General features: G+C 56.5%; 2 protein-coding genes across 7 annotated transcripts in view; one reads left to right on the top strand and one right to left on the bottom strand.

The window, feature by feature from the left end:
- Positions 1-4170: 4170 nt before the first annotated feature.
- On the top strand, positions 4171-6950 carry LOC140117118 (WD repeat-containing protein 3-like). The gene is made up of 7 exons (XM_072133554.1): positions 4171-4266; positions 4343-4435; positions 4518-4565; positions 4644-4687; positions 6056-6184; positions 6256-6349; positions 6426-6950. Exons 1-7 carry the CDS (start codon positions 4171-4173, stop codon positions 6579-6581), a joined length of 660 nt encoding a protein of 219 aa, XP_071989655.1. The 3' UTR covers positions 6582-6950.
- The window catches only part of LOC140119730 (sperm-associated antigen 17-like), a 214173-nt gene continuing 196917 nt past the window's right edge, over positions 6897-24152 (bottom strand). For 3 of the 6 annotated variants that reach the window (XM_072139080.1, XM_072139083.1, XM_072139082.1), the window contains 7 exons: positions 22381-22449; positions 18523-18683; positions 18284-18456; positions 18007-18067; positions 17784-17928; positions 7060-7191; positions 6897-6979 (listed from right to left, as the gene is read on the bottom strand). In XM_072139080.1, the coding sequence (XP_071995181.1) occupies positions 6960-6979; positions 7060-7191; positions 17784-17928; positions 18007-18067; positions 18284-18456; positions 18523-18683; positions 22381-22449 (761 nt within the window). In that variant the 3' untranslated portion in view covers positions 6897-6959. Of the gene's footprint in view, positions 6980-7059; positions 7192-17783; positions 17929-18006; positions 18068-18283; positions 18457-18522; positions 18684-22380; positions 22450-24152 lie in introns of those variants that run through there. The other 3 variants (XM_072139081.1, XM_072139084.1, XM_072139086.1) reach the window with 3 other exon arrangements.

Here is a 24152-nt window from a genome sequence, read left to right as displayed (position 1 = left end):
GGGGTGATGCGATGGAGGAGGAGGAGGACAGGGGGTGATGCGATGGAGGAGGAGGAGGACGGGGGTGATGCGATGGAGGAGGAGGGAGGACGGGGGTGATGCGATGGAGGAGGAGGAGGATGACGGGGGTGATGCGATGGAGGAGGAGGAGGAGGATGACGGGGGTGATGCGATGGAGGAGGAGGAGGAGGATGACGGGGGTGATGCGATGGAGGAGGAGGAGGAGGAGGATGACGACGGGGGTGATGCGATGGAGGAGGAGGAGGATGACGGGGGTGATGCGATGGAGGAGGAGGAGGAGGATGACGGGGGTGATGCGATGGAGGAGGAGGAGGACGGGGAGGATGACGGGGGTGATGCGATGGAGGAGGAGGAGGACGGGGAGGATGACGGGGGTGATGAGATGGAGGAGGAGGAGGACGGGGAGGATGACGGGGGTGATGCGATGGAGATGCGATGGAGGAGGAGGACGGGGAGGATGACGGGGGTGATGCGATGGGAGGAGGAGGAGGACGGGGTGATGCGATGGAGGAGGAGGAGGACGGGGGGTGATGCGATGGAGGAGGAGGAGGACGGGGGTGATGCGATGGAGGAGGAGGATGACGGGGGTGATGCGATGGAGGAGGAGGAGGACGGGGAGGATGACGGGGGTGATGCGATGGAGGAGGAGGAGGACGGGGAGGATGACGGGGTGATGCGATGGAGGAGGAGGAGGACGGGGAGGAGGACGGGGGTGATGCGATGGAGGAGGAGGAGGACGGGGAGGAGGACGGGGGTGATGCGATGGAGGAGGAGGAGGACGGGGGTGATGCGATGGAGGAGGAGGAGGACGGGGGTGATGCGATGGAGGAGGAGGATGACGGGGGTGATGCGATGGAGGAGGAGAGGAGGATGACGGGGGTGATGCGATGGAGGAGGAGGAGGAGGATGACGGGGGTGATGCGATGGAGGAGGAGGAGGAGGATGACGGGGGTGATGCGATGGAGGAGGAGGAGGAGGATGACGGGGGTGATGCGATGGAGGAGGATGATGAGGATGACGGGGGTGATGCGATGGAGGAGGAGGAGGACGGGGGTGATGGCGATGGAGGAGGAGGAGGACGGGGGTGATGCGATGGAGGGAGGAGGAGGAGGACGGGGGTGATGCGATGGAGGAGGAGGAGGAGGACGGGGGTGATGCGATGGAGGAGGAGGAGGAGGATGACGACGGGGGTGATGCGATGGAGGAGGAGGAGGAGGATGACGGGGGTGATGCGATGGAGGAGGAGGAGGAGGATGACGGGGGTGATGCGATGGAGGAGGAGGAGGAGGATGACGGGGGTGATGCGATGGAGGAGGAGGAGGAGGAGGATGACGACGGGGGTGATGCGATGGAGGAGGAGGAGGATGACGGGGTGATGCGATGGAGGAGGAGGAGGAGGAGGAGGATGACGGGGGTGATGCGATGGAGGAGGAGGAGGACGGGGAGGATGACGGGGGTGATGCGATGGAGGAGGAGGAGGACGGGGAGGATGACGGGGTGATGCGATGGAGGAGGAGGAGGACGGGGAGGATGACGGGGGTGATGCGATGGAGAGGAGGACGGGGAGGATGACGGGGGTGATGCGATGGAGGAGGAGGAGGACGGGGGTGATGCGATGGAGGAGGAGGAGGAGGACGGGGTGATGCGATGGAGGAGGAGGAGGAGGACGGGGGTGATGCGATGGAGGAGGAGGAGGAGGACGGGGGTGATGCGATGGAGGAGGAGGAGGAGGACGGGGGTGATGCGATGGAGGAGGAGGAGGAGGACGGGGGTGATGCGATGGAGGAGGAGGAGGATGACGACGGGGGTGATGCGATGGAGGAGGAGGAGGATGACGACGGGGGTGATGCGATGGAGGAGGAGGAGGAGGACGACGGGGGTGATGCGATGGAGGAGGAGGAGGACGGGGAGGATGGAACGGGGGTGATGCGATGGAGGAGGAGGAGGACGGGGAGGATGACGGGGGTGATGCGATGGAGGAGGAGGAGGACGGGGAGGATGACGGGGGTGATGCGATGGAGGAGGAGGAGGACGAGGAGGAGGACGGGGGTGATGCGATGGAGGAGGAGGAGGACGGGGGTGATGCGATGGAGGAGGAGGAGGACGGGGTGATGCGATGGAGGAGGAGGAGGACGGGGGTGATGCGATGGAGGAGGAGGAGGAGGACGGGGGTGATGCGATGGAGGAGGAGGAGGAGGACGGGGGTGATGCGATGGAGGAGGAGGACGGGGAGGATGACGGGGGTGATGCGATGGAGGACGGGGGGATGCGGGAGGAGGAGGAGGAGGACGGGGGTGATGCGATGGAGGAGGAGGAGGAGGACGGGGGTGATGCGATGGAGGAGGAGGAGGAGGACGGGGGTGATGCGATGGAGGAGGAGGAGGAGGACGGGGGTGATGCGATGGAGGAGGGAGGAGGACGGGGTGATGCGAGTGGAGGAGGAGGATGACGACGGGGGTGATGCGATGGAGGAGGAGGAGGATGACGACGGGGGTGATGCGATGGAGGAGGAGGAGGAGGACGACGGGGGTGATGCGATGGAGGAGGAGGAGGGACGGGGAGGATGACGGGGTGATGCGATGGAGGAGGAGGAGGACGGGGAGGAGGACGGGGGTGATGCGATGGAGGAGAGGAGGACGGGGAGGATGACGGGGGTGATGCGATGGAGGAGGAGGAGGACGGGGGTGATGCGATGGAGGAGGAGGAGACGGGGGTGATGCGATGGAGGAGGAGGAGGACGGGGGTGATGCGATGGAGGAGGAGGAGGAGGACGGGGGTGATGCGATGGAGGAGGAGGAGGACGGGGGTGATGCTATGGAGGAGGAGGAGGAGGACGGGGGTGATGCGATGGAGAGGAGGAGGAGGACGGGGGTGATGCGATGGAGGAGGAGGAGGACGGGGGTGATGCGATGGAGGAGAGGAGGAGGACGGGGGTGATGCATGGAGGAGGAGGAGGAGGACGGGGGTGATGCGATGGAGGAGGAGGAGGAGGACGGGGTGATGCTATGGAGGAGGAGGAGGAGGACGGGGGTGATGCGATGGAGGAGGAGGAGGAGGACGGGGGTGATGCGATGGAGGAGGAGGAGGAGGACGGGGGTGATGCGATGGAGGAGGAGGAGGAGGACGGGGGTGATGCGATGGAGGAGGAGGAGGAGGACGGGGGTGATGCGATGGAGGAGGAGGAGGAGGACGGGGGTGATGCGATGGAGGAGGAGGAGGAGGATGACGACGGGGGTGATGCGATGGAGGAGGAGGAGGAGGATGACGACGGGGGTGATGCGATGGAGGAGGAGGAGGATGACGACGGGGGTGATGCGATGGAGGAGGAGGAGGACGACGGGGGTGATGCGATGGAGGAGGAGGAGGACGGGGGAGGATGACGGGGGTGATGCGATGGAGGAGGAGGAGGACGGGGAGGATGACGGGGGTGATGCGATGGAGGAGGAGGAGGACGGGGAGGAGGACGGGGGTGATGCGATGGAGGAGGAGGAGGACGGGGAGGGAGACGGGGGTGATGCGATGGAGGAGGAGGAGGACGGGGGTGATGCGATGGAGGAGGAGGAGGACGGGGGTGATGCGATGGAGGAGGAGGAGGACGGGGGTGATGCGATGGAGGAGGAGGAGGACGGGGGTGATGCGATGGAGGAGGAGGAGGACGGGGGTGATGCGATGGAGGAGGAGGAGGACGGGGGTGATGCGATGGAGGAGGAGGAGGACGGGGGTGATGCGATGGAGGAGGAGGAGGACGGGGGTGATGCGATGGAGGAGGAGGAGGACGGGGGTGATGCGATGGAGGAGGAGGAGGACGGGGGTGATGCGATGGAGGAGGAGGAGGAGGACGGGGGTGATGCGATGGAGGAGGAGGAGGAGGAGGACGGGGGTGATGCGATGGAGGAGGAGGAGGAGGAGGAGGACGGGGGTGATGCGATTGAGGAGGAGGAGGAGGAGGACGGGGGGTGATGCGATTGAGGAGGAGGAGGAGGAGGACGGGGGTGATGCGATTGAGGAGGAGGAGGAGGAGGACGGGGGTGATGCGATTGAGGAGGAGGAGGAGGAGGATGGGGGTGATGCGATTGAGGAGGAGGAGGGATGGGGGTGATGCGATGGAGGAGGAGGAGGATGGGGGTGATGCGATGGAGGAGGAGGAGGATGGGAGTCACGGCTGCTCCTTTCCTGCAGGTCGCCGGGGAGAAGGAGGGTGAAGCTGCTTTGGCCGGGAAGAAAACCATTGAGACTGTGAAGGCGGTGAGTATTGGGGGGATGCACCCCACCCCACCCCCCTCCGGTCATGTGACCCTGACCCTTATTGTGCCCCTCCCAGACTGAGCGCATCATGGAGGCAGTGGAGCTGCACAGGGAGGAGAGCAGTAAGGTGGAGGAGCACGAGGAGCTGTGCCGGGCGTCCGGGAAGGAGGTGAGTGTCTGTATATTGGGGGGCGCCGGGGAGACCCCCAGAGGCAGCGGCTGCTCTACCATTGACGTGTCTGTCTCTGCAGCTCCCCAGGAAGATGCACCCGATCCTGCAGGCGTCCGGGAGCAGAACGGTGAGAGCCGCAGCCGGCAGTGGCGTCCATCGCTGCTGAGCCCCCACATTAACCCTTTCCTGCTTCCTTCCCCCTCAGTCGTCTGACTATGTGCTGGATGTGATAAGGAAGGTGCGCTCCAGGTAAGTGTCCGGTGTATAGGGGGGCCACGTCACCCGCCCCCATCTATTTCTACTATGAGTTATTATTTTTGCTCCTCGCTGTCTTCTCGTAGTTCACCACTAGATGGTGCAGTCACTTCTCCGCTCAGTGAGAGACACCTAGTGGCCACTTACTGTACGACCGGAGCCACACAAATTTAAGAGATTTTAGGCAATTTGATACATTACGAGTCTTGGTGCACTGCAGGGTCTTCCATCCTAAGGGAAGGGGGCAAGATGCTGTGTACTATGACTGGTGCAGGGGCGCGGTGTGGTGCAGGGGCGTCTGTCCTGGGCAGTAGTCGCTGTGTAATATGACTGGTGGTGGGGCGCAGTGTGGTGCAGGGGCAGTAGTTGCTGTGTAATATGACTGGTGGTGGGGCGCGGCGCGGTGTGGTGCAGGGGCAGTAGTCTGTGTAATATGACTGGTGGTGGGGCGCGGTGTGGTGCAGGGGCAGTAGTTGCTGTGTAATATGACTGGTGGTGGGGCGCGGTGTGGTGCAGGGGCAGTAGTCGCTGTGTAATATGGCCGGTGGTGGGGCGCAGTGTGGTGCAGGGGCAGTAGTTGCTGTGTAATATGACTGGTGGTGGGGCGCGGTGTGGTGCAGGGGCAGTAGTTGCTGTGTAATATGACTGGTGGTGGGGCGCGGTGTGGTGCAGGGGCAGTAGTCGCTGTGTAATATGACTGGTGGTGGGGCGCGGTGTGGTGCAGGGGCAGTAGTTGCTGTGTAATATGGCCGGTGGTGGGGCGCAGTGTGGTGCAGGGGCAGTAGTCGCTGTGTAATATGACTGGTGGTGGGGCGCGGTGTGGTGCAGGGGCAGTAGTCTGTGTAATATGACTGGTGGTGGGGCGCGGTGTGGTGCAGGGGCAGTAGTCTGTGTAATATGACTGGTGCAGGGGCAGTAGTTGCTGTGTAATATGACTGGTGGTGGGGCGCGGTGTGGTGCAGGGGCAGTAGTTGCTGTGTAATATGACTGGTGGTGGGGCGCGGTGTGGTGCAGGGGCAGTAGTTGCTGTGTAATATGACTGGTGGTGGGGCGCGGTGTGGTGCAGGGGCAGTAGTTGCTGTGTAATATGACTGGTGGTGGGGCGCGGTGTGGTGCAGGGGCAGTAGTCGCTGTGTAATATGACCAGTGGTGGGGCGCAGTGTGGTGCAGGGGCAGTAGTCGCTGTGTAATATGACTGGTGGTGGGGCGCGGTGTGGTGCAGGGGCAGTAGTCGCTGTGTAATATGACTGGTGGTGGGGCGCGGTGTGGTGCAGGGGCAGTAGTTGCTGTGTAATATGGCCGGTGGTGGGGCGCGGTGTGGTGCAGGGTCTTCCCTGATATAATCCGGTGTCCCCCCCGCAGTGAGCTGGAGGAGTCGCTCCTGGTTCTCCCGTTCTCCTACGTCCCGGATCTTCTGACTCTCTTCCGGGATTACATCCAGCGCAGCCAGGACGTGGAGCTCATCTGCCGCTGCCTCTTCTTCCTGCTCAGGTAAGTAGCGGGGGAGGGGTCTGTCTGGGGGTAGGTTGATGCATTGGGTGACGTGTTGACCCTCCCGGCAGGATCCATTTTGGGGAGATCACCAGTAACCACATGCTGCTGGGAGTCATGGAGGACCTGAAGAGCTGCACCATCTCCCGGGTCATGGAGTCTCGGGTAAGTCACATGATTCGTGTCCCCCGACCCCCGGCGTTGTCTGCCCCGGCTGCTGACCTTCTCTCTGACCCCCCAGGATGTGATGGGGGTGAACATGGCCGCCCTGCAGTACCTGAAGAGGGAGATCGAGGCCAAGGAGGAGGTTCTGTTCTTCACCGACGCCACCGACAGGTTCGAGGAGAAGAGGAGGAAGCGGAAGAAGAGGGAGAAGATGGTGCTGACCCTGGTGTGACCCCCCCCCTGGCTGGTGCCGACCCCGGTGTGACCCCCCCTGGCTGGTGCCGACCCCGGTGTGACCTCCCCTGGCTGGTGCCGACCCCGGTGTGACCCCCCCTGGCTGGTGCCGACCCCGGTGTGACCCCCCCTGGCTGGTGCCGACCCCGGTGTGACCCCCCTGGCTGGTGCCGACCCCGGTGTGACCCCCCTGGCTGGTGCCGACCCCGGTGTGACCCCCCCTGGCTGGTGCCGACCCCGGCGTGACCCCTCACAGGCAGGACGACCAGTACCAGTAGGGGGCGCTCTGATCCATCACTCAGGACGCTGCACAGACGTTTAGAAACTTTATTACAATTTATAATAAAAACCGATTCAACGACACAAAAATCTTGGATCAGACGTCCGACCTCCGGCCTGTGGGGGAAACAAGGGGTTAATATAAAGATTCTGTAGGTGGCTGCCCCCCCCCCCCCCCCCCCTTAAATGCACCTCACCTGTGTCTGCCCCTCGAGGTCTCAGGAGCTCCAGACGTGACCCGGGGGATGTACTGAGGAGCTGGACCCCGGGGCCCAACAGGCAGAGGCTCCTCCCACATCTGCCTTGGTACACACCCCCAGTCAGGACCGGTGAGGGGGGAGTTAAGAAAAGATCAAGCAAAGCGGCTAATAATCAGTAACTCCAGAGCTGCACTCACTATTCTGCTGCTGGTGCAGTCACTGTGTACATACATGACATTACTTATCCTGTACTGATCCTGAGTTACATCCAGTATTATACTCCAGAGCTGCACTCACTATTCTGCTGCTGGTGCAGTCACTGTGTACATACATGACATTACTTATTCTGTACTGATCCTGAGTTACATCCTGTATTATACCCCAGAGCTGCACTCACTATTCTGCTGCTGGTGCAGTCACTGTGTACATACATGACATTACTTATCCTGTACTGATCCTGAGTTACATCCTGTATTATACCCCAGAGCTGCACTCACTATTCTGCTGCTGGTGCAGTCACTGTGTACATACATGACATTACTTATCCTGTACTGATCCTGAGTTACATCCTGTATTATACCCCAGAGCTGCACTCACTATTCTGCTGCTGGTGCAGTCACTGTGTACATACATGACATTACTTATCCTGTACTGATCCTGAGTTACATCCTGTATTATACTCCAGAGCTGCACTCACTATTCTGCTGCTGGTGCAGTCACTGTGTACATACATGACATTACTTATCCTGTACTGATCCTGAGTTACATCCTGTATTATACCCCAGAGCTGCACTCACTATTCTGCTGCTGGTGCAGTCACTGTGTACATACATGACATTACTTATCCTGTACTGATCCTGAGTTACATCCTGTATTATACTCCAGAGCTGCACTCACTATTCTGCTGCGGGTGCAGTCACTGTGTACATACATGACATTACTTATCCTGTACTGATCCTGAGTTACATCCTGTATTATACCCCAGAGCTGCACTCACTATTCTGCTGCTGGTGCAGTCACTGTGTACATACATGACATTACTTATCCTGTACTGATCCTGAGTTACATCCTGTATTATACCCCAGAGCTGCACTCACTATTCTGCTGCTGGTGCAGTCACTGTGTACATACATGACATTACTTATCCTGTACTGATCCTGAGTTACATCCTGTATTATACCCCAGAGCTGCACTCACTATTCTGCTGCTGGTGCAGTCACTGTGTACATACATGACATTACTTATCCTGTACTGATCCTGAGTTACATCCTGTATTATACCCCAGAGCTGCACTCACTATTCTGCTGCCGGTGCAGTCACTGTGTACATACATGACATTACTTATCCTGTACTGATCCTGAGTTACATCCTGTATTATACCCCAGAGCTGCACTCACTATTCTGCTGCCGGTGCAGTCACTGTGTACATACATGACATTACTTATCCTGTACTGATCCTGAGTTACATCCTGTATTATACTCCAGAGCTGCACTCACTATTCTGCTGCTGGTGCAGTCACTGTGTACATACATGACATTACTTATCCTGTACTGATCCTGAGTTACATCCTGTAAATCTTTTATTTTATATATAAAAACGAAAAACATTACAACAATAAACATAAATCAAGCCATAACTTCTGGCAAAACAAAACAATAATAATAATAATAACAAAACAATAATACAAACTAAAAGAGACTTACGAAAATCTCCTGGCCCAGCCACACACACACCACACAATCAGCATTATAAAACAAAACCTTCACCCAATCCCACCACCTAATTTTTTTTTTTTTTATATAATTTTTTATAATTTTTTTTTTTTTTTTCCCCATAAATAACTAAAGAATACACAGCAAAAAAAAAGACAAACAGGAAATAAAAACATTAAATATAACTAACTAAATCCCACGCCCATCACCCTCCCACCCAGACACTGGTCTAACGTCCAAAGTCCGCGCTATATAGTCCAGACCAGTGCCCAGGATCATATTGTCCAAATCCCGTCCACCCCCCTCCCAACCTAACACCCTAACACCAACACCCCAAAACCAACCAAGCTATATACACATTAACTATAACTACATAAATACACACTGTACACAAAATACAAACACATTAAACATATCAACATATAACAAACCAACCACATAAAGCCCAGGTTCGGTGCCTGCAAGCCGCTACATCACTATAACCTCAGATACAAAACAAAAATCTACAGTGTCAGCTTCAGCCCAACACCAGGAGAGGAGATGACAGACTAAGGGACACTAAAGGAGAACCCCCTCCAAAGGAGAGAGGCCCTCCCCGTGCCCAGCCTCTCATACTCCAGAGAGCGCACCTTCACCAGGGGGGAGAGGACAGACTAAGGGACACTAAGGAGAGAGGCCCTCCCCGTGCCCAGCCTCTCATACTCCAGAGAGCGCACCTTCACCAGGAGGGAGAGGACAGACTAAGGGACACTAAGGAGAGAGGTCCTCCCCGTGCCCAGCCTCTCATACTCCAGAGAGCGCACCTTCACCAGGAGGGAGAGGACAGACTAATGGGCACTAAGGAGAGAGGCCCTCCCCGTGCCCAGCCTCTTATACTCCAGAGAGCGCACCTTCACCAGGAGGGAGAGGACAGACTAAGGGACACTAAGGAGAGAGGTCCTCCCCGTGCCCAGCCTCTCATACTCCAGAGAGCGCACCTTCACCAGGAGGGAGAGGACAGACTAAGGGACACTAAGGAGAGAGGTCCTCCCCGTGCCCAGCCTCTCATACTCCAGAGAGCGCACCTTCACCAGGAGGGAGAGGACAGACTAAGGGACACTAAGGAGAGAGGTCCTCCCCGTGCCCAGCCTCTCATACTCCAGAGAGCGCACCTTCACCAGGAGGGGAGAGGACAGACTAAGGGACACTAAGGAGAGAGGCCCTCCCCGTGCCCAGCCTCTCATACTCCAGAGAGCGCACCTTCACCAGGAGGGAGAGGACAGACTAAGGGACACTAAGGAGAGAGGTCCTCCCCGTGCCCAGCCTCTCATACTCCAGAGAGCGCACCTTCACCAGGAGGGAGAGGACAGACTAAGGGACACTAAGGAGAGAGGACCTCCCCGTGCCCAGCCTCTCATACTCCAGAGAGCGCACCTTCACCAGGTCACCCAGAATGTTCCTAACCACCTCATCCACCGGGAGGATTTTACGCTGCGTCGATACTAAACACCGTGCGTTCCACGTGTGGTACCTGACCACTAGGCTAACTAGAAATAACGTGCAGCGGTCCCGGCCACCCAGGCCTCTGAATGCTCCATAGGCCCACTCCGCATAGGTGAGGCCGGCCAACCCGGGCCAATGGATGGAAGCGCCCACCCGGTTGTACACCTCTGTGTTAAAGGGGCACTGAAGCAGGAAGTGGTCCATGCTCTCCAGCAGGCCACCGCACTCCTCCCGGGGACAACCCCTTTCCTCAGAGCTCCTACACTTCAGATTGTCCCTCACACACAGCTTTCCATGGAAGCAGCGCCAAGTCACGTCCCAAAACTTCAAGGGGATCCGGATAGAATTCAATAAACTCAAACCCACCCCCAGATCCCGACTTGGGCAATCCCTGAGGGCCAGAGGCTTCTGGAAATGGGTCAACAGAACCCTCTTGTCAAGGAGTTTCCTCGACATGGTCCTGATCTCCCACATTCCCAGACCCCACCGGCGAATCACCTTCAGAACCGGGGTAGCGTAAGCCGGAAGATGCCCATGCGGTGTACGGAGATCCTTCACTTGCCCTCCTGTCTCCCATTCCTGGAAGAAAGGCCGAAACCATCCCCTGCAGGAGTATACCCACGGAGGAGCCCATCCCCTGCAGGAGTATACCCACGGAGGAGCCCATCCCCTGCAGGAGTATACCCACGGAGGAGCCCTCTCTTTCCAGAGGTTTGCTACATTGATCTTAAGAAAGGTATTCACTAGGAACACCACAGGGTTGACCATACACAACCCTCCTTGTCTCCTCGTGCGGTAAGTAACCTCCCTCTTGATTAGGTTCAGCCTATTCCCCCATAACAGCTGGAAGAACAGACTGTAGACCCGAGTCCAGAGGGGTTCTGGCAACATGCACACACTGCCCAGATAAATCAGCAATGGGAGCAGGTAAGTTTTGATCAGGTTAACCCTTTCTCTGAGGGTCAAAGACCAACCCTTCCACTGGTCCACCCTCTGAGCGGCGATCTTAAGCCTACCGTCCCAGTTTTGCATGGGGTAATCCCCCTGGCCAAATTCGATGCCGAGAACTTTGGCAGAGTCCTGGGGCCCTGGAAGAGTGTCCGGGAGATCAAAGCCTGGATCCCCCTCTCCCAGCCAGAGACTCTGACACTTATCCCGGTTGATCTTGGACCCAGAAGCCTCTGAGTAGCGGTCAACCTCTGACATCACCCATTGCGCCTCCCCTCTCGAGGACACAAAAACGGTGACATCATCGGCATACGCTACCACCCTTAGAGTGGCTTCCGGTGCCGCCTGGTCCATCCCGACTCCCACCAACGGCCCACGATCAACCCTCCTAAGGAATGGGTCAATCGCGAACACGTATAAAAGTGGGCTCAGAGGACAACCCTGGCGAACACCAGACCCGACCTCAAAAGAGCGGCCAATCCAACCGTTCACAAGCGGGAAACTCTCTGCCCCTGCGTACAAAACCTTTAGCCAATTGACAAACTCCCCCGGCAGGCCATACCTCAGAAGGACAGACCAGAGGTACTCGTGGTTAACCCGATCCAAGGACAGCAAGTACCCCTTCCAGTTACCAGCCCTGCCCTGCTCCACTGCCTCCCGGACACAAAGCACAGCACTAAATGTACTGCGGCCTGGAACAGAGCAGTGCTGGGTCCCCGAAAGGAGCCGGGGCGCAAACTGCACCAGCCGATTAAACAGCACCTTTGCCAAAACCTTTCTGTCCGTATTGAGAAGCGCTATGGGACGCCAGTTCTCAACACGAGATCGGTCCTTACCCTTTGACAGGATGATCAGGGCTGACCTCCTCATTGACTTCGGCAGAGCGCCCGAGGAAAGACACTCATTGAATACCTCAGTCAAGAGGGGAACCAAGGCGTCCTTAAAGGTCTTATAAAACTCAGATGTTAAGCCATCCGGGCCCGGCGCTTTCTTGAGGGCGAGCCCTTCAATCGCCCGGCTGACTTCCTCTTCCCTAATCATCTCTGTCAAAACATCAAGAGAGGGGTCTACTCCTGGCTCAGGGACAGTTTCAGCCAGGAAAGCCGACATCACATCCCGATCTAGATCCTTCCTGCCCAAGAGGTGCGAGTAGAAGGATCTGACGACCTCCAGGATCCCTGATCTGGACCTTTTCAGGGATCCCGTACTGTCAACCAGTCCTGTGACAACTTTACCATTCACTGACATCTTGCAGTTTCTGTAAGGGTCGGGCGAGCGGTATTTCCCGTAATCCCTCTCAAACACCAAAGATGCGTGTCTATCGTACTGACACCTCTTCAGCAAGGATTTCACTCTGGAGATGTCCTCACGACTACCTCCAGTCGAGACGAGATGCTCGAGTTTCCTCCTCAGGCCCTGATACAGGCGGTACCTGTCCAGGCTCCTGAGGCTCGAGAGCTGGCGGAAGAATCTCGCCACCCTTTTCTTGAGCATCTCCCACCACTCTGACTTACTGCTACAAAGGCCCAGCAAAGGTACCTGGCTCTGAAGAAAGTCCTCAAAGGATTGTCTGATCTCCGCTTCTTCCAGGAGAGACGAATTGAGCTTCCAGTAGCCTCTTCCCATCCGGGGGGTCTCTGTAATATTCAGAGAAAACAAAATTAGACAGTGGTCGGAGAACTCCACCTCAACAACGGACACTGCTGAAGAAATGGCTTCCTCCTTTAAATAAAACCTGTCTATTCTAGACCTGCAGCTACCCCTATAATAGGTGAACCCCGCGTGGCCTGGGGTGTGCCGGAAGTGGACATCCACCAGGCGAGCCTCACTGGCTATGCTATTAGGAGCGACGCTATCATAAGTCAGCTTGTCTCTGGAACCTCCCCTATCCTGGGACCTCGTGACAGCATTGAAGTCCCCTCCAAAGACCACCTGACGACTTGTAAAAAGGTAGGGCTTGATCCTCATAAAGAGACACTTCCTGTCCCACTTGGACTGGGGACCATAGATGTTAATTAGGCGAAGTTCTTGTCCCTTCATGAGGACATCCAGGATCAGGCACCTCCCCATTTCTAACTCAATAACTCGTCGGCATTCTACCGGTGCGGAAAAAAGGACCGCCACTCCGCTATACGGCTCGGCCGCAAGAGACCAATAGGAAGGCCCGTGTCTCCATTCCCTCTTAGCTTTAAACACGGCCGCCAAATCTGGCAGCCTGGTCTCCTGCAAAAATAAAATGTCGGCTTCAGCACGGCCGAGAAAATCAAAGGCCGCAAATCTAGCCGCATCAGACTTAATGCTGGTGACATTAATGGACGCCAGCGTCAACGGAGTGGGTGCCGCCATCATGAGTGATTGAGTTAGACGGCTTTTTTCTTATTGCTTCCCCACCCCCGACTCTCCTCTGACGATGATCCCCTTTCTTTTTTCCCATCAGATTTAGGGCAACTTCTCTTTAATGAAATCGAGGTGTCCATGTTATTATTGGACCCCAAGGACCCACCCGGACCACCCTCTCCTTCGTCCTTGTCTCCTGACTCTGAGTCAGTCTCCCACTCTGAGGACCCGGCTTCCCCAGAGGATAGAGACTCGGCGCCCCCTGCAGGCTGCTCCGCCGCCACCTCCAGAACCCCACCCTCAGCCTCTCCTTCCGAGGAGGCGATCTCATCGAGGGTGAGGAACCGGTTGGAAAGCTCAACCAGAGGGGAGGAAGTTTTCCCTTCCTTAGGTACCTTAGATACGCCGCGCTTTTTCTTTTTCTGCTTGCGCTTATTTTCTAGCCAAATCCTGTTATCCTCATCCATACTCTCATATTGGGAGGACGTGGAGGACATGGCACCTTTCTCGCGCTCCATCCTCCTGACCTCCTCATCCAACTCATCATCCCTCAGGGCCTCAGTAGCAAGACCAGCCTCTGAGGAAGGACCAAGGGTCACCCCAGCAACCTGAGGCTTCCCCAGTTCTCTCCCTTTTTGTCTGGCTTCAAGCCGCCTCAACTGAGAAGGCGACTTCTTCTTACTTTTCTTCACAGGCCCCTCAGCTCCTCCACCCCTGCTGGTACCTTCCCCAGCAGAAGCAACCTCCTGGCTCTCCTCCACTGGGGTCACAACCGCATTGGCAAAGGAGCGAGGACAACGGCTGAAAGGGTGACCGAGCTCACCACACAGGTTACACCTAATGTCCTTACAGGATGCAGCGAGATGACCTAGCCCACCACACAAAGCGCACTTCTGCACTTGGCAGCTGGCGCTAAAGTGTGTGGGGTCACCGCACCTGTGACAGACCTTCGGCTGCCCCTGGTAGAAAATCAGGATTCTGTCCCGCCCAAGAAAGGCTGAAGAGGGAATGTGGGCGACTGTGCCGCCTGAACACTTCAACTTCATCATGAAGGTCCAGGCCCCAGACCAAATGCCAAATTCATCGCGGTTTTTCTGAGGTACCTGTACAACCTCACCATAATGACTGAGCCAAGTCATGATGTCCATGCAAGAAAGTGACTCGTTACGGGTCAAAACGGTCACCTTCTTGACTGTGTTTTGGCGAGACACTGCTTGCACAGCAAAGTCTCGCCATGCGGGCTCGTTCTTTGCCAGCTCATAATTCGACCAGAAGAGCTCTAAGCCCTCCGGCCGAACAAAGCTGACATCGAACTCCGGAGTACCATAAGGATGTATCAGGGCAAAGATGTCACTAGCCCTGAAGTTCATCTTCAGGAGGAGCTCCACCACCCTTGACCTGGGTGGGCATGCGTCACTGCCCCTCCAGCGAAGACAAACCACATTCCTACGGGCAGCTCCGGGCCCGGTTGTGGGTAAAGACCATACAGTCTCTCCCCCCCTTTTCTCTTGGAAGGCTGCCAGGCCATGCCTGTCTGTCCAGAAGGACAGAGCAACCTCTCTCCCCTCTACAGTGATTGACTTTTCCCCTCTCCTGAGAGCCTCCAGAAGACGCCTTTGCAAAACGCTATTCCCAGAGTCAGGAGACAAGGAGTTAACCCCACTTGCCCCAGTGGTGACACTCGCATAGCTCCTTATGGGAGCGGCCACCACTGGGGGTGCAGAAGGTCCAGCACGCACAACAGGATCACCCCCCTCAGCACCATTCACCACTCCCACATTCACCACACTATGTGCATTACTGCCTCGCTTCCTTGCATCACTCACACCAGCTGGGCCAGGAGGACCTGGGGTTGCCTCGGCGTCACTGGGCACTGGGGGTAGAGCCACCTCCATAGCTGATACAGCCTGAGAAGAGGCAGCTCCAACCCTGATCTTAAAGGTGCCCTCTGCCTCATTGGCATTAACCCCTTGTTGTCCAGTAGTTTTTTTAATATTTCTGCTCTGCTGCTCGCTGGATGCAAGAGGCCACTTGCCCTTGCAGACTCCGGGCAGTCTTTTTGTGCCCTCTCCAGGGTCTGATGATCCAATGCAAAACAACACTTTTCCTGCGCCTTTCTCTGCAGGCTGCTTGGGAGGCGCCGCACCACAAGCCCCAGCAGCCCCATCACACTGCCGCTGCTCACCGGAGCTAGATGCAGCCACAGCGCTAGGGGCCACAGGAGCCACCGCCACTGCCCCTGGCACTGGGCCACCCCCCCCTCCCACTAGGGGGCAGCGCACAGTACCAGGACCTGCTGGATCGCCCTCACTGTCCGGCCTTTCGGCCGATGCCTTCCCTGCACCATCCTTGCTACTGCAAACAAGGCTGGTGCTCTGCGCCATGATGGAACGTGGCTTTGCAATCTCCCCGCACCCTGGCACCGAGTCCACTGCAGGATTCGTGCTGGGCTGGGTAACGGGGCCTACACGACAGGCTGGCACTGCTGCCCGCCCGGAGGGAACAGGGAGGGGACGAAACACCAGATTCACCTCCTGAGACGCCTTGGTCTTCTTGGGTCTCGTCTTCTTCCTCTTTTGGTCGTCATCTGGCATATCATCACCAAAGGAAAAGTTCTGGAGGTGAACTGGGGACTCGAGCTGACGGATCTGAGCCATTAGCGCCCCCCCCTGGCCGCTGTCATCACTTTCCTCCTCCAGGTTGGCAGAGCCGCAGCCTGATGGTAATGGCGCTTGCTCTGCAGGCAGCCTGTCGTGCGAGGCCTGCTGGTGTTGGTGCAGGCCACCAGACGGACACGGCAGGTCTTCCTCATCCTCCTCATCATCGCCATCATCCGCCTGGACCTGAAGCCCCTTCAGCTTTCTCAGCTGCTCCAGGCGCATCTCCTCAAACCGGGCATCATTCTCCAACTTTTCCCTGAACGGACCGCTGTGCTCGCGGATTAGATGACGCTTTTCCTGCAGAGCGGTGACCTCGGCTTTAAGTCTGTCTATGGTGGTAAGAAGATCAGACTTTTTCTTCTGTGTAGCCACCCCCGCTAGGGCCAAGGTCTCCCTTATCTCCTCCTGGAGCCTCCTCAGCGCTTTTCCAGCTTCCTCGTACTTCCGGAGGTGCTCAGCAATCCGGGAGCCATAGATGGCAGCAGACTCCCGGGCCTTAAGATCACCCCATGCTTTTTGCACACCTCCGTGAGCACCCAGCTTTCCAGCTGAACCACCCAGCTTTCCCGCACACACATCCAGCTTTCCAGGAGGAGCACTTAGGCTGATGTCACTTGCCTTGATCTTCTGTGTTCCGGAGACCTTGCGGCTTCCCTGGGTCTTGGGGGTGGCAGCCGAGGTCACATCGCTGCGTCCTTGGCTCCGGGCAGATCTTCTTACCCCCTCCGCTTTGGCCGGTAACTGGTTTCTCCTGCCCCCCGCCGGCCTGGTCCGAGAGGCAGAAGCCTGGGATTTTCCTGCAGGATTCATCCCACAGAACCCACTCCCTCCCTGGGGAGGAGAGAGCAGGCCTGGGTGGATTGATCTTCCACCAGGTGGTGCAGGAGCTCAGCAGCACACAACCACACCCTTCAGTAGCACACAGCAGAATGAGATTGCACTCACTATTCTGCTGCTGGTGCAGTCACTGTGTACATACATGACATTACTTATCCTGTACTGATCCTGAGTTACATCCTGTATTATACTCCAGAGCTGCACTCACTATTCTGCTGCTGGTGCAGTCACTGTGTACATACATGACATTACTTATCCTGTACTGATCCTGAGTTACATCCTGTATTATACCCCAGAGCTGCACTCACTATTCTGCTGCTGGTGCAGTCACTGTGTACATACATGACATTACTTATCCTGTACTGATCCTGAGTTACATCCTGTATTATACCCCAGAGCTGCACTCACTATTCTGCTGCTGGTGCAGTCACTGTGTACATACATGACATTACTTATCCTGTACTGATCCTGAGTTACATCCTGTATTATACCCCAGAGCTGCACTCACTATTCTGCTGCTGGTGCAGTCACTGTGTACATACATGACATTACTTATCCTGTACTGATCCTGAGTTACATCCTGTATTATACCCCAGAGCTGCACTCACTATTCTGCTGCTGGGGCAGTCACTGTGTACATACATGACATTACTTATCCTGTACTGATCCTGAGTTACACCCTGTATTATACCCCAGAGCTGCACTCACTATTCTGCTGCTGGTGCAGTTACTGGTTTAGGATATTTGCAGTCACGGGGAGGTACAGGGTCTCCTCCTCGCTCTGGATCTCGATGCAGTAGTTGTATTCGGCTGCCCCCTCCGGACCCTCTACTCCCACGGCCATGGCAAACATCTCCACGCCAAGTCGTCTCTCCATCCCTGCTGCCACCTGGAGATATAGGGAAGATGTGACTCGGGACCCCACATCACACTCCACCAGTCAGGTATAATAATCGGGGGCACTCACCGGACCCGGGGTGTAGGTGACCCGCAGACCGGTGCTGGGGGGCGGCTGCTTCACCCTGAACCTGCCAGAAAGAGAGAGGGAGCACATGGGAAATGTGGGAGAGTCCTGCAAGGAAATGCCGATTCTTTCCCAAGGGGTGGAGCAAGGGGGGAACTATGAAAGGTCAGCCCAGGGTAAGTAGGGGGCAGTAGGTGCACATGACGGTAAGGGGGGGGGGGGGGTACTTCATTTAGAACAGTTGTCACATGCTGTGTGCCCATAACAGTGATTGGTTTACCTGCAGAGGTCCACCCCCACGTTCTTGATGGTGACGCTGGTGGAGTAGGTGTGGCCTTCTCTGAGGACCCCAAACTGCAACACGGAGGGGATGAGGTGGAATCCGCGGGGGACGTGTGCAGAGGTGGAGGCTGTTCTGACCCTGCGCTGCACCGGATCTTCCACTGCAGTAAACTGCATAAGAGCCGGGTCAGTACCTGGGGTGGGCACAGCTGTGAGGGCACAGGGGCGGCTGGGTACCTTGGCATTGGGCACCGATCCCGGCTTCCCGCTGAGGATGGATGAGGGCAGCTTCACCTTCTCTCTCCGGGATCGTCCAGTAACATCTATGTCCAGGCTTCGACTAAGCGGCTGATACCTGCGAGCGGTGATCACCTCTGGAAACAGGTCATCCACATCTGCTGCAGATATTGATGGAATGTCACCAGAGCATCACAGGACCCTCCGCTGCCTCCTCTGCGCCCACCAGGCTGTCTAGGGGAACAGGACCCTCCGCTGCCTCCTCTGCTCTCTCCAGGCTGTCTAGGGGCACAGGACCCTCCGCTGCCTCCTCTGCGCCCACCAGGCTGTCTAGTGGTACAGGACCCTCCGCTGCCTCCTCTGCACACACCAGGCTGTCTAGGGGCACAGGACCCTCCGCTGCCTCCTCTGCGCCCACCAGGCTGTCTAGGGGCACAGGACCCTCCGCTGCCTCCTCTGCACACACCAGGCTGTCTAGGGGCACAGGACCCTCCGCTGCCTCCTCTGCACACATCAGGCTGTCCAGGGGGCACAGGACCCTCCACTGCCTCCTCTGCACACATCATGCTGTCTAGGGGAACAGGACCCTCCGCTGCCTCCTCTGCTCCCACCAGGATGTCTAATGGCACAGGACCCTCCGCTGCCTCCTCTGCACACACCAGGCTGTCTAGGGGTACAGAACCCTCCTCTGCACCCACCAGGCTGTCTAGGGGAACAGGACCCTCCGCTTCCTCCTCTGTACACATCATGCTGTCTAGGGGAACAGGACCCTCCGCTGCCTCCTCTGCACACACCAGGCTGTCTAGGGGAACAGGATCCTCCGCTCCCTCCTCTGCACCCACCAGGCTGTCTAGGGGCACAGGATCCTCAGCTCCCTCCTCTGCACACACCAGGCTGTCTGGGGGAACAGGACCCTCCGCTGCCTCCTCTGCTCTCTCCAGGCTGTCTGGGGGAACAGGACCCTCCTCTGCCTCCTCTGCACACACCAGGCTGTCTAGGGGCACAGGACCCTCAGCTCCCTCCTCTGCACACACCAGGCTGTCTGGGGGAACAGGACCCTCCGCTGCCTCCTCTGCTCTCTCCAGGCTGTCTAGGGGCACAGGACCCTCCGCTGCCTCCTCTGTACACATCATGCTGTCTAGGGGAACAGGACCCTCCGCTGCCGCCTCTGCACACACCAGGCTGTCTAGGGGCACAGGACCCACCGCTGCCTCCACTGCACACACCAGGCTGTCTAGGGGCACAGGACCCTCCGCTGCCTCCTCTGCTCTCTCCAGGCTGTCTAGGGGAACAGGACCCTCCGCTGCCTCCTCTGCTCTCTCCAGGCTGTCTAGGGGCACAGGACCCTCCGCTTCCTCCTCTGCACCCACCAGGCTGTCTAGGGGCACAGGACCCTCCGCTGCCTCCTCTGTACACATCATGCTGTCTAGGGGAACAGGACCCACCGCTGCCTCCTCTGCACACACCAGGCTGTCTAGGGGCACAGGACCCTCCGCTGCCTCCTCTGCTCTCTCCAGGCTGTCTAGGGGAACAGGATCCTCCGCTCCCTCCTCTGCACCCACCAGGCTGTCTAGGGGCACAGGACCCTCCGCTCCCTCCTCTGCACACACCAGGCTGTCTGGGGGAACAGGACCCTCCGCTGCCTCCTCTGCTCTCTCCAGGCTGTCTAGGGGCACAGGACCCTCCGCTGCCTCCTCTGTACACATCATGCTGTCTAGGGGAACAGGACCCTCCGCTGCCGCCTCTGCACACACCAGGCTGTCTAGGGGCACAGGACCCTCCGCTGCCTCCTCTGCACACACCAGGCTGTCTAGGGGCAGAGGACCCTCCGCTGCCTCCTCCTCACACATCATGCTGTCTAGGGGAACAGGAACCTCCGCTGCCTCCTCTGCACCCACCAGGCTGTCTAGGGGCACAGGACCCTCCGCTGCCTCCTCTGCACACAACAGGCTGTCTAGGGGAACAGGATCCTCCGCTGCCTCCTCTGCTCTCTCCAGGCTGTCTAGGGGCACAGGACCCTCCGCTACCTCCTCTGCACACACCAGGCTGTCTAGGGGCACAGGACCCTCCGCTGCCTCCTCTGCACACAACAGGCTGTCTAGGGGAACAGGACCCTCCGCTCCCTCCTCTGCACACACCAGGCTGTCTGGGGGAACAGGACCCTCCGCTGCCTCCTCTGCTCTCTCCAGGCTGTCTAGGGGCACAGGACCCTCCGCTGCCTCCTCTGTACACATCATGCTGTCTAGGGGAACAGGACCCTCCGCTGCCGCCTCTGCACACACCAGGCTGTCTAGGGGCACAGGACCCTCCGCTGCCTCCTCTGCACACACCAGGCTGTCTAGGGGCAGAGGACCCTCCGCTGCCTCCTCCTCACACATCATGCTGTCTAGGGGAACAGGACCCTCCGCTGCCTCCTCTGCACCCACCAGGCTGTCTAGGGGCACAGGACCCTCCACTGCCTCCTCTGCACACAACAGGCTGTCTAGGGGAACAGGATCCTCCGCTGCCTCCTCTGCTCTCTCCAGGCTGTCTAGGGGCACAGGACCCTCCGCTGCCTCCTCTGTACACATCATGCTGTCTAGGGGAACAGGACCCTCCGCTGCCGCCTCTGCACACACCAGGCTGTCTAGGGGCACAGGACCCTCCGCTGCCTCCTCTGCCCACACCAGGCTGTCTAGGGGCACAGGACCCTCCGCTGCCTCCTCTGCCCACACCAGGCTGTCTAGGGGCACAGGACCCTCCGCTGCCTCCTCTGCGCCCACCAGGCTGTCTAGGGGGCACAGGACCCTCCGCTACCTCCTCTGCACACACCAGGCTGTCTAGAGGCACAGGACCCTCCGCTGCCTCCTCTGCACACAACAGGCTGTCTAGGGGCACAGGACCCTCCGCTGCCTCCTCTGCCCACACCAGGCTGTCTAGGGGCACAGGACCCTCCGCTACCTCCTCTGCACACACCAGGCTGTCTAGGGGCACAGGACCCTCCGCTGCCTCCTCTGGACACAACAGGCTGTCTAGGGGCACAGGACCCTCCGCTGCCTCCTCTGCCCACACCAGGCTGTCTAGGGGCACAGGACCCTCCGCTGCCTCCTCTGCCCACACCAGGCTATCTAGGGGCACAGGACCCTCCGCTGCCTCCTCTGCGCCCACCAGGCTGTCTAGGGGCACAGGACCCTCCGCTGCCTCCTCTGCACACACCAGGCTGTCTAGGGGCACAGGACCCTCCGCTGCCTCCTCTGCACACATTGCGCTGTCTAGGGGAACATGACCCTCCGCTGCCTCCTCTGCACACACCAGGCTGTCTAGGGGCACAGGACCCTCCGCTGCCTCCTCTGCACACACCAGGCTGTCTAGGGGAACAGGACCCTCCGCTGCCTCCTCTGCACACACCAGGCTGTCTAGGGGCACAGGACCCTCCGCTGCCTCCTCTGCACACACCAGGCTGTCTAGGGGAACAGGACCCTCCGCTGCCTCCTCTGCACACACCAGGCTGTCTAGGGGCACAGGACCCTCCGCTGCCTCCTCTGCACACACCAGGCTGTCTAGGGGCACAGGACCCTCCGCTGCCTCCTCTGCACACACCAGGCTGTCTAGGGGCACAGGACCCTCCGCTGCCTCCTCTGCACACACCAGGCTGTCTAGGGGCACAGGACCCTCCGCTGCCTCCTCTGCACACACCAGGCTGTCTAGGGGCACAGGACCCTCCGCTGCCTCCTCTGCACACACCAGGCTGTCTAGGGGCACAGGACCCTCCGCTGCCTCCTCTGCACACACCAGGCTGTCTAGGGGCACATGACCCTCCGCTGCACCTGTACACATTGGGCCATCATGAGATCACATGTAAAATTCTTTTGGCTTTACCGGAGTTCTCCGCCAGCTCCTTGCAGGCCTTGGAGTGCGCTGGGATTGTATCGTTGTCCCTCTGGTTGTCTGCAAAACACAAGGAGCTGGTAAGAAACCCCTTGTCAGACTGTGATACTGTAGACCCCTTGTCCAAGATCTGCCCACATATCACTTACTGATCTGGCCTCATAATGCTCCAGTCACATCTAGAGCTGCATTCACAATTCTTTTCTACTGCAACTGGATAAGTAGTTGTGCAGGAGACTGTAACCTGTCAGGGGGTTAACAATCTTGGATGTGAGACCATGAACGGGCCCAGAGGTAGAAGGGATCCCAGGAGATGAGTAATTATATTATTTAATTTCTTTTACTCGTAGTGTATATAGAGTATGTGTAGTGTATATATATAATACGTGTAGTGTATATAGAGTATGTGTAGTGTATATGTAGTGTGTGTAGTGTATATAGAGTATGTGTAGTGTATATATAGTGTTTGTAGTGTATATATAGTATTTGTAGTGTATATATAGCGTGTGTAGTGTATATATAGCGTGTAGTATATATATAGCGTGTGTAGTGTATATATATAGTGTGTGTAGTGTATATATAGCGTGTAGTGTATATATAGTGTGTGTAGTGTATATATATATAGCGTGTGTAGTGTATATATATATATAGCGTGTGTAGTGTATATATATAGTATGTGTAGTGTATATATAGTATCTGTAGTGTATATATAGTGTGTGTAGTATATATATAGTGTGTGTAGTGTATATATAGTATGTGTAGTGTATATATAGTGTGTGTAGTGTATATATAGTATGTGTAGTGTATATATAGTGTGTGTAGTGTATATATAGTGTGTGTAGTGTATATATAGTATGTGTAGTGTATATATAGTATGTGTAGTGTATATATAGTGTGTGTAGTGTATATATATAGTGTGTGTAGTGTATATATAGTGTGTGTAGTGTATATATATAGTGTGTGTAGTGTATATATATATATAGTGTGTGTAGTGTATATATATAGTGTGTGTAGTGTATATATAGTATGTGTAGTGTATATATAGTGTGTAGTGTATATATAGTGTGTGTAGTGTATATATATAGCGTGTGTAGTGTATATATAGTATGTGTAGTGTATATATATAGTGTGTGTAGTGTATATATATAGCGTGTGTAGTGTATATATATAGCGTGTGTAGTGTATATATAGTATGTGTAGTGTATATATAGTGTGTGTAGTGTATATATAGTATGTGTAGTGTATATATAGTATGTGTAGTGTATATATAGTGTGTGTAGTGTATATATATAGCGTGTGTAGTGTATATATATAGTGTGTGTAGTGTATATATATAGCGTGTGTAGTGTATATATAGTATGTGTAGTGTATATATAGTGTGTGTAGTGTATATATAGTGTGTGTAGTGTATATATATAGCGTGTGTAGTGTATATATATAGTGTGTGTAGTGTATATATATATAGCGTGTGTAGTGTATATATAGTATGTGTAGTGTATATATATAGTGTGTAGTGTATATATAGTATGTGTAGTGTATATATAGTGTGTGTAGTGTATATATAGTGTTTGTAGTGTATATATAGTGTTTGTAGTGTAGGTGTAGCCTATATATTTAGTAAAAGTGCAATGTGCGGGATGGGGGCAGCAGCGGGGTTTTGGGTATATGAGGAATTGTTACACCCCTGTCATCATGTACTTTTTGCTTCAGTCTACGTAGTAATACTGCACCCTGGTATTCGCTAATGACATCACACATTCCCC

The sequence above is a fragment of the Engystomops pustulosus genome, chromosome 2, assembly GCF_040894005.1.
Source record: "Engystomops pustulosus chromosome 2, aEngPut4.maternal, whole genome shotgun sequence".
Taxonomy (NCBI): Eukaryota; Metazoa; Chordata; class Amphibia; order Anura; family Leptodactylidae; genus Engystomops; species Engystomops pustulosus.
Note: the sequence above shows the minus strand (reverse complement) of the source record. Positions and strands in the feature narration are given on the sequence as shown.

Bases quoted from the DNA above. Each gene is read 5' to 3' on its own strand.
- LOC140117118 (XM_072133554.1), top strand. From the start codon at position 4,171: ATGGGAGTCACGGCTGCTCCTTTCCTGCAGGTCGCCGGGGAGAAGGAG. The intron at 4,566-4,643 runs GTGAGAGCCGCA...CTTCCCCCTCAG, and splicing joins AGGCGTCCGGGAGCAGAACG to TCGTCTGACTATGTGCTGGA. The intron at 6,350-6,425 runs GTAAGTCACATG...CTGACCCCCCAG, and splicing joins CCCGGGTCATGGAGTCTCGG to GATGTGATGGGGGTGAACAT.